The 14,802-nt window shown below is 40.4% G+C and overlaps 1 protein-coding gene across 1 annotated transcript in view; it reads right to left on the reverse strand.

Annotated features, from left to right (window-relative positions):
- The window catches only part of RFX3 (regulatory factor X3), a 221,409-nt gene that overhangs the window by 104,627 nt on the left and 101,980 nt on the right, over positions 1–14,802 (reverse strand). Inside the window, exon 2 of the mRNA XM_026652401.1 lies at positions 5,488–5,612. Within this exon, the coding sequence (XP_026508186.1) occupies positions 5,488–5,604 (117 nt within the window). The 5' untranslated portion in view covers positions 5,605–5,612. The remainder of the gene's footprint in view (positions 1–5,487; positions 5,613–14,802) is intronic.

The following is a 14,802-nucleotide window of genomic DNA, read 5'->3' on the forward strand; positions in this document are numbered from 1 at the left end:
CCAGAATCAGGATATTCTTACAACCCCCTTGCCAGTTCACACTGAGGGTTTCATGAATCACTACTCCTCTGATCACAGGTTTTTGGTAGCAGGGGAAGGAGGGTAAGTAGTAGAGCATGCATAGTGACAAAACATCTTGAAGGCCCAGCTACTTTACAAGTAAGTAACCTCCCCTTCTCCTTCAAGTAAGTGTCCCTATGTGCGCTTCACTTCAGGCGACTCTAGGGTGACCAGATGTCCTGATTTTATAGGGAAAGTCCCAATTTCTGGGTCTTTTTCTTATATAGGCTCCTATTATCCCCCACCCCGTCCCGATTTTTCACATTTGCTGTCTGGTCATCCTAGGTGACTCCCAAAGCAGTGTCCACATTAAGGGGGCAGGTGCTGAGGAGTCCTGCCTAATATATATTGGAGAACAGTCATCCGAAAGGCTGCATTAGAGCTGGAAATATACACCACAGGGTACTGCTGGAAAAAGGTATGAAGAGATGAGTAGGTGACAGGTTTACAGATATCTATGATGGGGACATTCTTGCCCAAAGCAACTGAGGTGGATAGTGCCCTAGTGAAATGGGTTGTCACCCTATAGGGAGGATGCACTTTTGAGAGTTTGCTACAGGCCAAAATGCATCCCAAAGCCCATTTTGGGCAGAAATGGGGTTCCACTAATTTTGTCTGTGAAAGATACAAAGAGCCTAGGAGAAACTCTGAAGGGTCTAGTTCTTTCTAGGTAGAATACTAGTGCCCTCCTGGATTGTCTTTGGGCAGAAACAGGGGTTCTACTCATTAAGTCTGTGAAGGACACAAAAAGCATGTTCTTTCTAGGCAGAACACTAGTGCCCTCCTAACATCCAGGAATTGCACACTGGTTTCTTTCCTAGAGTTGTGCAGTTTAGAGTAGAAGATGAGTTACTGAATGTCCTGGTGAATGTGGAAGTCCGAGGAGATCTTGGGGAGAAAAGGCACATGAGGACTCGAGGACTTTCTGTAGAATAAATACCAGTTTGTTTAGGTAATATTTTTCAGGCATAGATGGTTCTGAGCCCATCCTGAAGGCATCAGGAATGTAATCAGGTGTAAAGTGTCACAAATGTGCAGTCTGCCATGTGATCCAACAACTGAACACAGGTTCTCGCTGTTTTTTGAGGACTTAACTGAAGTTCGGAAATGAGATTGGACATTGTGACAAATCTGTCTGATAGTACGTGTGTCCTGGTGGTCTAGGAGTTCAGGGTGGCCCCAATTAACTCAATACATTGGGTAGGTATCAAAGTGGATTTTTCTCTGCTGAGTGTTAGTCCCAGTGTGTTGAAAAGAGGTAGGGCCTTTTCAACTGCTGATTGTACCTCATTGTAAGATCCATCTTTGAGGAGTCCATCATTTGGTAAGGAAAGACGATCACTCCTAACTATTCAGCTGGACAGCCACCACTGACAGAGACTTCATGAATACTCTTAGGGCAGTAGAGCACTTAAATGCCCATCCCGCCTTCTTCTTGGGCACCAGGCAGTATTTGGAGTAGAGTCTTTTTCCAGTAAGGGTGGGTAGAGAGGAGGGATGGAGTTGAAATGAATGGTATAGCCTGATGTGACAACTTCTACCACCCACCAGTTCAAAGTGATTCATTCCCATGGGTGCATGAAATCGGAAAGATGGTCCCCATAAGGCAGGAAATGGGAAGTAGAAAGGTGGTGGAGTGCAAGAGCCAGATAATGAAGTGACTTGTGGCTCTCAACCAATATATCAAAATGGTGGTTTGATGCAGGTTGGTAGCTGGGCAACCACAGAGGTGGAACCTAGGTCTTTTCTTGGGTGGTTCTATGGCCCTTTATATATTTGAAACTGCCACAGACGAGAGAAGGTAATGAGGCCTTGGCAACTAGTTGTCCTTCAGCGATGAGTGCCTGGAACCGGTCTCTTTGTTATTGTGGAAGATATTCAATAAAATGAGTGAAATTTATTATAGTTTGTGTAATTATATTGAGCAATTACATCTTGGTAATTTGCTACCCTAAATTGTAATAAGGCTGAGGAATAACTTTTATGACTGAAAAGGTCCAGCCGCTTATACTCTTTATCATGTGGACCTGAAATCATGCTGTTTGTTTCATTCATAGTATCAACCACCAATCAATTCAGGATAGTCAAATAGGTATTCTGTGCCACTGGAGTGAATATTTCTTGTCCATTCTTTTCCAAGTGGGTGGGACAGAGGCAGGTGTTTAACACACTGTTCTTGATGGCTCTAGCAAGTCGTCATTTATTGACAAGGCCATCCTGCCCTAGGAGGTGGTATGAAGGATTTTCACCAGGCTATGCTGTGACTCCTGTACCTCTTCCAGAAGGATTTGCAGAGACTCAAATATTCTTTACATGAAGTCTTGGAAAAGTTTGAAGTCGTCTGCATAGGAATGTGGAGGAGGCATTACAGCTTCATCCGGTGAGGAAGAGGACTCATTAGTGGGTGGTGTTGCCTTTCTATCAGCCCACAGTTCTTGGTTCCTCCTGAGAAGGGTAGAGATGAGGGGCGTCCCGAGGAACAAGTGGCTCTCTCTCCTGGTGGTCCTTCCTCAGAGAGTGTGCTCTTATAATACTGGTCTCCATATGCGGCCCAAGACTGCAGAAGGGACACTGAGGTAGGGCATAGGGGAAGGGCAATGAACCCCAAAAGAGGTTATAGCAAGGAGGCTGTTCAGGGACTCGCATGTGTCTGGTTCCTGCTGACCCTCTTTTCAAAATAGACTTCTGGGGAGGAGGTCTGAATGGGAAGATGATGGAATCCTGAATGGACATATCCAAGTCAGAAGAGGTGTCTTCCTCTGTACTGGCTGGCACTGCATGGCTGGTTCAGTGCCATATATTACCATAAGTACCGGATGAAGCTGCACACCAAGAGACTTTTCAGAGCAGGGAGCACTAAAAGTCTTCTTAGTCAGTGCAGGAAGCTCAGTACAGGAGGATCTTGAATCCTCAACTATATCCATACCAGGATACAATGTCTCCTTGCTAACAGATTTCTGAGGCGATTTATCCCTTTTCTTCAAAGCCTCTCTATCAGGAGGCTTATGTCTCATCTTTTTTGAGGACTCTGAGCTACTCTCTGGAGATGCCCCATGGTTCTTGCCCCCTAGAGTGGAGCGATGGAAGTTGAAGGTGTCCTCTAGACTAGTCAAAGCTGCTGAACAGACAGGGCAGTCAGGCCCCAAGTTGGAGGAGGGTCTCAAAGAATGCTCCATGAGGAGCAACTTAAGTCTGTCCTCCTTCAGTTTCCTGGATTTGCCTCCAAATCCAATGCAGATCTTGCACATTGATGGGATATTTATCTCCCCCAGATATTGGAGACAACTGGAATGAATGTTGTTGAGGGGTAAATACCTTCTATGGGTCAGGCAGCATTTAAGACCAAGGGTTTGGGGCATAATCATCAAGAAAAAAAAAAAAAAACAACATACCTCAAACAAAGAAAAAGGCTCTAAGTGAGGTGAGAAGCCTGACCTCAAAAAAATGAGGAGACCCTCTGAAAAAAAAAACCCCACAAAAAGTGTGCAGGTAAGTTCAAAAATAAAATAAATTTAATAAAAAATACCATAAAAATAAAAGATTTAGGCAAAGACAGCTGGCTAAGACTAGAGGTACACTAATCCATGGACACTCCAGAGTTCCCTTTCAGGCAGTGGGCAGCTGAGAAAGAACTGGAGCAGCAGCAGGTCTGCCCTGCCCTCAGATAAGAGCAAGCGGGTGTACAGAGCACAGGTAGCACGGACCATGCAGATACCACTACCAAAAATCTCTCATCTGAGGTGCACATGCACACCTAAAGTGAAATAAATAGGAATAATTACGAAAAGAAGAACGAAGGTTGATAGTAGCCTGCAAAATATACAAACTCATGTATTGCTACATGGCTGCAAAAAATGGACCAATGTGATTTTCAGATCCCTGCATACACTAAGGCATCACATCAGAGCAGGCAGATAAAAGTCCACTGCAACCACACGTAGATTATTGTGTTCTGTTCCGGACACCACGTTAATAGAAAAAAAATTGGAATAAGTATAAAAAAGCTACACAATTGATGATAGAGCTAGAGGGATTAATTTATGAGGAAAAATTAAAAGAACCAGATACATACTATACATTGGCTAAGCAATAGCTAAGAGCAAGAAGGAGACAGAAAAACATCACTATCCACAAATAATGAAAGATCTAAACACTAAGGCCCCAACTCAGGAAAACCACTTTGAGACATTCTTAACTTTAAAACATGCTTAAGACCATCCCTATTTAACAAAGCATGTAAGTACACACTGACATCCTATCGACTTCAATGGGACTTAAGTATGTGCTTAACTGCTTTGCTGAATAGAGGTGATTTTAAGCATGTGCCTAAAGTTAACTATGTGCTTAAGTAGTTTTGCTGAATTAATATCCTAGAAGGGAACAGAATTATTCCATGTTATACATAGAAATATAAGCAGAAGTAATGGGATGAAATTAGAAGAGAGAAAGTTAGGTCTATCAAGAAAAATTGATCAACAATGAAAAGTATGAGGCAAGTCAACAATGTCACCTGGGACTTTAAAACTAAATTTGACAAAATACTAGAAACGGTTTACTCCTGGGAACAAGATTGCATCGGCAAGAAAACAGACTGCATGATCTAAAAGATCCTATACATTTCTAATGTCTATGATTCTATAATTATTTAAAGACAGTTCTCAGTGCAAGATAACATCAATGTCATCCACAATCCCCAAAACACTCATGACAAAATTCTGATTTATTTACAAGTATGAGAAAAAAAACCTTGGACACTATTTTAAATATAGGGCACAACTCTTGCACCCAATTACCTATTCCCCAAAATCAGGTCAATTTACACTGTAGATCTTGCACAGGTTCAGCTGCTGAAATGAATTCTAGAGTGGGGCTTTCAAATCAATGGTGTCATCAGAGTTTAGCATACAACTTCCTAACAAGAAAAACACTGCCGAATTGCTTATGTTCCTCGCCCAGTACTCTTCATAGGGGTTGTGTAAGAATCTTCAGGAAGGCTAGAATAGAGGTGAAAAGTAATACTCGTTTTGCATTTATTTTACACTGATTCAAGGGGGGGGGGGGGGAGAAGAATCTGGCCATTAATATTAGAAATATTTTCCTTATTAACTTTTCAAATAAATTAATTAGAACATTTAATCATTTAATGTTAAATTATTATTTTACATGATTATATTATCTATTACTACTAATATATATACACACACACCCCTCTGATAAATGTCTTGATGATCTTATTCAAGGAATAAATCCTAGAAGCAATGTGTCTTTTTATGTAGCTCTTTTGATTTTAGCAAAATAAAATGGATAAAAACAGGCAGAAGAGTTCATTTAGCAGACCTATATGAAATCAGTCCTTCATTATATTTGAGGAAAGGCACAGCTGTGACTTGACTTTTCATGTTTTTTCCAAGACTAACAGCCACCTACCTGCTGCTGTACTGGTACTTGCTGTACTACCTGCGTGGGCACTGCTGCCTGGCCAGCCACAGATGTCTGTAAAGTCACTGTTGAACCTGTGTCCGACACAGTCTCTGATGTCTGCATCGTGGTCTCTGAATAAAATTAAAATGTAAAATCAAGTTTACGACATGAACTTTTTTGCTTGTTGTCACTTATACTTATGCTAATCTTAAAAAAGAGTAACATTTGCCCAAATTCCAATCTGGGGATTAGCTAAAAGATTTCCCCCCCTGCCATCACATGGCTATGTGCACATTTCTTCCGCCCGCCCCTCAGCTGCTGTATCCTAAAATATAAGGAAATCTGTACGTAGTGTTATACAGGTTATTGCTCTACTTATGGCCTGCTGCACAGAAAAAAAAACTGAGAACAGAGTACTTCAAGCTTTAGATGCCAACAATAAGTAATTTTTCCTAGTTTACCTACCAGCCTGCTTTATAACAGTGTATGTTAGTTCAGTAGCAAGGTGCTTTTGAACCTATTTACTGGTGTTAAGTAAAGAACTTTTAGAGAAATTAACCTGATTCTTCTCCACTTGTCATGGGATAAATTAGCTTCAACTCCATGAAAGTCATTGGAAGTTACGCCACAGTAAAACTCATTTGAGAGGAGAATCAACCCCTATATCTTTGCATAATAGTTAAATCTGGACACTTGAAGCTATCAATACAGCAGCCATTATAATTAGTCCTAGAAACTGTATTTTCTATTTCATTTTTATTTAGCCAGTATTAAAACTTGCCTTCTTATAAAGCCTCCCCAATAACCACTGTATCGAACTGAACACTTCAAACACAATTCATATTGACTGTCCTTAATTCTAGAGAACTATAAGTCATTTCTACAAAAAGACATTTTTAAATGACGGTGTATCCCATATAGTCAGTTTTCAGGAAGTACTGACATAAAATGAGCAAAGTATATTGAAAAAGTTCAATGAGTAAAATATGTAATACCAGAAATTTTTTTTTTACTTTTTTCTTTCTGAAGAGTCACCATGTGGAAGGGATTTCCCCCCCAAAGAATGCAGGCTCAAACACTCACATATTTAAATATTTAGGGGCATCTTCTGCTCTCACTTATGCCCCAAATATCTCTATTATTTAATAATCTTAATGAATAGAGATGTATCTGACTTATTTGTAGTCTGTGATTCAGGCAGGAAATCAATCATGAAGGAACAAATCTGGAGACTTAGAAATGACTCAGTCCTTAGTCTGTAGCTGATTCAGGTAATTTCTTAAAGCCAGTTATTTCTTGCTTCAGATAAGTTATAGTATAAACAGTCTATAGGCAAATGCAAAATTATACATATAGGAACAAGAAATGCAGGCCATACCTACCAAATGGGGGTCTCTATCCAGGAAAGTATTGATTCTAATAAAGAATTTATGGGTCAGAGTGGACAAGCAACTCAACATGAGCTCCCAGTGCAATACTATAGAAAAAAGGGCTAATGTGATCCATGGATGTGTAAACAGGGGCGTAGTAGGTAGCAGTAGGGAAGTGATTTTACTTCTGCATATAGCATTGGTGAGACCAATACTGGAATACTACATACAGTTCTGATGTCCACATTTTTAAAAGGATTTTGAAAAAATTGAGAGGTTGCAGAAAAAAGCTACAGAAATGATTCAGGGGCTGAAGAAAATGCCTTACAGCGCAAAACTTAAGAGCTCAACCTGTTTAACTGATCAGAAAGAAGACCGAGAGATGACTTCATTACAGCATACAAGTACCTTCATGGGGAGAAAATACCAGATACTAAAGGGCTCTTTAATCTAGTGGATAAAGTCATAACAAGTACCAATGGCTAGAAGCTGAAGTTAGAAAAATTCAAATTAGAAGTAAGACTTTATTTAAAAAAAGAGAGCGGGATTAACCAACGGAACAAACTACCAAGGGAAGTGGTGGATTCTCCATGTCTTGACATCTTCAAATCCACACTAGATGTCTCTCTGGAAGACATGCTTGGGTCAAAACAAAAGTTACTGGGCTCAATACAGGATAATTAGGTGAAATTTAATGACCTGTGATATACCAAAGTCAGACTAGAACATCTAACAGTCCCCTCTGGCCACGAACTCTAGAATCTATAACTAAAGTACTCTGACTGAGAAAAGGAATACTAGTATCATCACTATTAATAAAATACTTCCTTCACAAATCCAGACTATAGGATCTTCACATATGACTTCAAGCACTTCAAGAGCGCGCACACACACACTGACCTACCATGGCCAAATGTTCTAGAGAAGGTTGCAATGGGCCTGCATCCTCAGTTTTCCTCTGCCTGCACAAAATCATATGAACATGATGAAGTGGGGAACAAGGGAAGGCAGAAGCTGTACAATTGGAAAAGTCTTTAGAATCTTCTAAATTATCTTCCTCCAAAACTGGGATTACTCATGTAAGTATTGCTCAGTCTGAATAAGGGCTGAAGAATCTGGACATTAGTTGGGTATCGCTACTGCTTACTAACTGCCTACATTGGGTGCTGAAGAGACAACTTTATGAAGGAGAAAGGAAGGTTACACAAGTGACTCATTAGATTAAGTCAGCACCACTCAGCATGGCTAAGGGCCCACTATAGAGACAGACTGCCCTCCTGAAGCAAGCATCTAGCACTTCTCTCAAGACTTAATGTGGGCTCGGGTGGCTCCGCCCCATTGCACCCATGAGAGATGTTAGGATTGGAGGGAGGAGCTTAAGAGGGAGACACTCATGTCAGTTGATGGCAGACCAGGGAGCAGAGCTGACCTTCAGTCCTCAGCTCCTGGAAAGAGGGCAAACTGCAAGCAGGAACTTCCCAGATGACTGTTGCCCAACAGCCCCTTCCTGAAGGAAAGGAGGGCCAGAGGCTGACTCTCCTGGAGAGATAACCATTCGCCTCTATTACATGTGAACTCGGTTTAGGGCCACAGACAGATGAATGCCCTCTGAAAGAAGAGAGCCTTAACCCAATTAAGGATAATTCATTTGTGTTAATTCCTCTTATTTCTCTTCATTAACTGCCCTGGAAGGGGAGAGACTTTAAAATGACCTGGCCAGAGGGCCATGTAACAGGAAGAGGGAGACCACCACAGCCCCAGAGCGACCATCAGCAGGAGGTACCGGATAGGGAGAGAGCTACTAAGCAACACCTGGCCATAAAGAGGCACTAGTGGTGAGTCAAACCCTTCATACCTACTGAGATCATATGGATAGCCTTTTATCTCATTTCCTTTATTACACAACGCGAAAGAGAAACAGCATACAGGAAACCTTTATCCCAACATGACAGAAATGCATTTGATACAGATCCCAATCCCTTCTTGCTTTTCTACAAAATGTCCATCACTTCAAATTTTCTGGAAGAATGACTGTCTTCAAGTGACACAAATCTTGTCATGTGACATTCAACTCTTAAAAGAGTGGGATTTTTTTTTTTTTTTACAGATTTACAATTTTTTATGGCTCACTGAGCAGACAAAGTTCTCAACTACAAAATCTGGTAAACAAACACAAGAAGTTTTAAGAAATATTATTTCAAAAATGACAAAAAGCATCAAAGACAATGGGAAGACTATTTCTGTAACCCAGTGTTGCTGGCAGAGAGGAACTGAGGACAGAGGGATGTAGAACATTCAGATCTGCAAGCTAATGTGTGCACACCACCTAACAATAACCTTATTTCTTTGTTCTCTAGCCAGGAATCACCTCTTTCCTGGCTGGTACAGAGAAATGAGATTACACTTTATATAATTTTCTTCCCCCAAACCAGTTGGGGCGCTTACTTTTCCACCCCACCTTCTAAGGACCACATAATGGATTATTTTCCACGTGTCTGAATCAAGCAAATTATCTCATTAAATAATTTACATAAAATAGCACACATACAGCTGCTTGGAAGCTGAACCTGAAACCTTGGAACCTGAAATTTAGGTAGGCAGATGTAATGGGAATTTGGAAAGAGCACACGAATTACCAACACTATTGATAAAAAAAAAGTTATACGCAATCATTAATATTCATAAGTGGTCAAGTCCTTTATTTTAGTTTGTCTGAAAGCCAATAATTCTACTAGCAAAATGAACCTTAAAATTATGTTGGGCATTTGGTCCTTAATTACTCAGCAAAGGGTGCCACGTATTGAATTACTGCTCTACTACCTACAGTACCTAGATTTTTCTGAACCAGAACAGGGAGATCAGACAAAATAACAATTTGAAGTGAGGCTTTAAGCCAATATAATAAATAATAATCATTAAATAAAAGCTACAGCATCAACAATCAGAGCAATAGCGTGAGAAAGGCACTGGCAGATGATAATGTCTTAACTTTAACCTTTGTGTCATGTAGTCATGCTGTGAGCAGGGTTATATGAAGAAGTTATTCACCATGTGCAGTAACGATGGTTCTTCTAGATGTGTGTCTCTGTGGCTGCTCCACTTTAGGTTAGCTCTATTTCTTTATTTTAAAAAAATTGTTTTAGTAAGATTGAGATATTTTTCTTTAATTGCCAAATTTTCCCCTTTCACCATTGGGGAAACCTTTATCAGATAATACCTGGCTCACCCAGATTTAAAAAATGTGACTCTTGCCGTGAGGTGATGCCTGTCTCAGATGGCCATTCATTGTGTGTCCGTTGTTTAGGGGAGACCCATATCTCCCCAAAATGCTCACATTACAGTAACCTGAAAGTCAGGGCAAGGCATGACAAAGATCATCAGTGGACCCAGCCAGGGTTGCCCATACCATTGCTGCATCTCAAGGATGGAGAGATTTGGTCTCAGCAGCTTCCCATGTTCGTCTTCGTCCCATCGGTGAAGAGTGCTGAGAGGAGAAACGGTTCCCATGTACTTCCTCCTCTTCATCACTGGAGAGGGGATGTGGAGCCAGAGAAGTGGGCAATTGTTCAGTTAGTTGGCCCGGAGATCCCTCGGTACTGAGCAAGGGTGACTGCGGCAGCGAGGAGACTGCTATATGCTTGCGTTGTAGAAACTGCTGTGAAGCAGTACGTTTCTGAGGCAGCGGTGCCACTGATGTGGATATAGTCGATGCCTTTGTCGAGATGGTTGGTGCCGTGGTTGGCCTGTCCATCGGTGCAGATGACTGAATCAGTGCCAGTGGGGGCAGCATTGCCTGTTGAGTCAATCTCGGTGCCAATTCCCGCACTGGGGTGGTCGGTGCTGTGGAGGAGGAACGTCTCAACTCCGTTCTGGAATCGCGGGGCTCAGCAGAGGTCCGCTGAAGGATAGTGCTGGAAGTGCCCGGAGCCTCAAAGGTGCTCACTCTACTTGAACTCGGCACCAAAGAAAGCGACCTTGCCAGGGACCTCTTTTTTCTTTGAGTGTCCCTATTGGGGGAGGTTGTGGCTCGCTTCCTGGATCATTTGGAAGGCTAAGCACTCCCATTAGCAGAGGTTTTGTTCGGGAAACCATCTGCTGATGTAGATTTTGTTCCTGGAGGAGTAGGCTGAAGGGACTTCTCCATTAAAATGATTTTGAGGCAGAGATCTCTGTCATACCTTGCCCTCGCTTTCAGGTTACTGCAATATGAACATTTTGGGGGGATATAGGTCTCCCCCAAACAACAGACACACAATGAATGACTGTCTGAGACAGGCATTGCCTCATGGCAAGAGTCACATTTTTTTAAATCTGGGCGAGCTGAGCATTGTGTCTGATAAAAGATTGCCCAACGGGGAAAGAGGAAAATCTGGCCATTAAAAAAAAATCTCTATCTTACTAAAACAATTTTTTTTTCATAAAGAAAACCTAACGTAAAACCTAACCTAACCTAGCTAACCTAAAGTGGCGCACCCACAGGGACCCCATTCGAAGAAGAAACAGGGGGTTAGCTCACCTGCAGCAGCCTGGAGCCCTATTTACACAAGTGCTCCCACCATTGCTCCCACCAGTAGTTACCAATGGCAGCAACAGTGAGAAAAATGTCTAATGCAGACGCCCTCATTGGGAAGGGCCTTAGTCTGCAAATTTAAGAATCTGGTAAATGAAAGGAACAAAAACAAAAATAAACCCTCTACATTTAAGGATGTAACTCGCTGTCTCTCTCTCTCCAGTGGAACTACAATACATCCTAACTAGTATTTTGCCAAAGGCACTTCAATTGATTAGTTCTGTAGGTTGATTTAAGAGTAGATCAATTAGAATGCTAAAGCATGTTTGGGGACTATAAACGCGGCTGCCAATTTTCACTAAAAGGATAATTTAAAGGTAACACATTAATTAATTCAGATCTATTTAGAAGTATTTTGGTTTGTCTCCTCTATTTCTGCAATCATCAGAGGGTAGCTGTGTTAGTCTGTATCCACAAAAACAACAAGGAGTCCGGTGGCACCTTAAAGACTAACAGACTAACATCCGGTGGCACCTTAAAGACTAACAGATGTTAGACTGTTAGTCTTTAAGGTGCCACCGGACTCCTTGTTGTTTTTATTTCTACAATGTCCAGGTTCGCACCATGAGGACAATTCTTTAACATGATTTGCCCAAACATCACAGGATTTTCCTTAAACGTGAAATATGCTCTGCTTTACATCCAACATTTATGGTGTCCCTGTTCACTGGCTTGTTGCCAGTGCCATGTCCTGGAGCAGCTTAGTTAGTATAGTTCTTGTACAGGCTTCTTCAAGTGATATTTATCAGTTACACTAATCCATTCTGATAAACTAAATAAACCCCTGCAGTTTTTCAGTGATGCTCCACATATGTAAATGAGCTGTATATTGTTGAAGGAGAGACATGCCCAATTTCAGTCTAGTCATCTTTGCCTAATGGGACTGTCAGGTGTATCACAAGCAACAGATGCTTGTTTGACAAAGGACCTTTTTATTCTGGCTAATTAAGCAGTAGGACACACCCGCCTGTTAACAGTTCTGCTTTGTACCGGCAGTAGTGGCTGAATCATGCGAATCTACAGCTAAATAGGCCACATCTTGAAAGAAGGCTAATTAACCCCTAGGAGAAGGAAAAGAATATTGCACAAACCCAGCTGCTGCATGTGACAAGATTAGCATATCTTCAGCCTAATAGGCAAAACCCAGGCAAAGCAACTGTGTTAAGAATACATGTTTTACTACAAATTTTGTGTACTCTAATGTTGTTTGTTAAGCTTCCTAAAGATTATTTAATACACTCAATTTCACAGTAGGGATCCTTCTGTTTTCAACACTTTACATACCAGACTGAACGGTTTAAGAGCCTGACCTTATCAACTATCTATCAAATAGTATTGTATAAACGTGTCAGCTTAATAGTAACTATTTGTTTTTTTATTGGGCTCCTTCATCCTGAACTAATTTACTTTTCTAAATACTAGTTTGTAAAGTTTTGTTCCACTACATACACGTTATTGTCTACACCAAATAACGTACCAAGTTTTAATTCAACGCTGAAACTAAAAGCTTGTAATTTTACTTTCAAGTGCAGCAAGAAATTTCTTTTTTCTCCTTTAGAAGGGTAAATAAAACATCTTTGAAGCCAAAGTAAATTAAATCTTCTAATCACATGCAATATTGACACGCTTTTAATGGTCAGAATGAAAACCTAATCTTAGACCTTACCTACTCATAGTAGTGAATGACCAACACACTCATTAAGAATTTCAGGCAACATAATGACTTATACAACAAAGTAAAATTCTTAGAACATGTAAGTATCAACAAATGAATTAATACAGACTGCTTAGTTCTTGAACCATACTACAAATGTGAACCAATCTTAATAAATACTATGGATTCTTTTTATCTTTTGTATAAATTTAAATAAATAAATCAAATAAATAATGATTTCAAATAAGACCTCTTATGATCTTCATTAATGTTTGGTGGGCTGCATACACCTATTTCTATAATCTAGGAATTACTGTGGGGAAGTTCTATGGCTTGTGTGTTATGCAAAAGGTCGACTAGAAGATCACAATGATCCCTTCTGCCCATGGAATCTGTTAATCTATTTCTAAGGTAGAAGATAACTTCAATGCACTATTCTGAGTGGGAAAAGAAGAAAGTTTTAAACATTTTTTTTTTAATGTTAAGAAAACTAATTTGGAGAAAATTAGACCTGGAGTGTGTGTCCCCTCTGACTCACTTAGGGATAGCAAAATAGACAGGAGTAGGAAGCTGGATATTTCTGAGATATGGACTGATCTGACATATTTTATTCAGCAAAATAGCTTGTTCACCATCTCGAGAGTTCTAGGGAGGAGAGAAGGAATAGCTGTGAAATTGGGGAAAGTCAATAAACTGGATTCTGTAGCTCCATATATCACCACTAATGCGCACCTGACTACGGTACCTGGATCCAAGAGGAAGAAGCACAGACAGCTACAAACAAGCATGGACCCTTACTGGTAATTCCCAATGGAAGAGTCACAAAAGGCACATTGACTGGAAATTTTGATTACTGGTTTACTTCTAATTTCCCATACATGTACCACTTACTAGTCATCATAATAGGGTTCCCCATCTCCAGTTAAGCACAGATCTTTTGGCCGAAAGGATGTGGCATAGACCTCTTGCTGTGACCTACCAAAAAGTGCTTCCAAAGCTGTAGCAACATATTAATAAAACCTATTAGAGCATCAAAATTATATTTAATCCTGCTAGGTAATCTATCAACATTACAAATATGTCATTTTAGGAAAACTAATTCTAAAAAACAATTCTTTAACATTCTCTCATAAGGTCTCCCAAGGCAAGATCAGACTCATAAGTGGGAAAGTTAGAAGAAAGGAAATGAACATTTCAGGCAATTATCACATTTTTCTATTCTCAGACATTATTCTGTTCACTAGAGGTTTTGGCCACAGCCAAGTGGAAGAAAACAAAGGAGGGAGAATCACAGGAAAGAATAAACTATGAATAGAGAAGGTTAAGTAAAAGTGATAAATCAACAAAACACTACTGAAGGCAGGATTAGTCGGCCAAAAGTGATATCTGAAAATACCTGCACTTTTAGTCTCCAATATCTAGACACTGAACACAGTACAGTAGCCGTTTTACATATCTCCTTGTATAAAGCTTGTGCTCATTTCATCCATGAAGTATCTATCTTTCTCACAGAGTAGACTGTAGGCCTTCATTAGAATGCCTGGTCACTGGCCTTATATGTTTCCATAAAGCATAACTTCAGCTATTCGGTGACAGATATTTTTGAAGTTTTTATTCCTTTCACTGAATGAAAAGTGTCTTTGATTTCTTATCAATTTTTATGTCCCTACTCATTTCTAGCTTGTGTCAGTTCTTCTCTTTTTCACATCCATGTTTTGGACAAAAGG

This window comes from Terrapene carolina, unplaced genomic scaffold (genome assembly GCF_002925995.2).
Source record: "Terrapene carolina triunguis isolate 2854851 unplaced genomic scaffold, T_m_triunguis-2.0 Scaffold113, whole genome shotgun sequence".
Taxonomy (NCBI): Eukaryota; Metazoa; Chordata; order Testudines; family Emydidae; genus Terrapene; species Terrapene triunguis.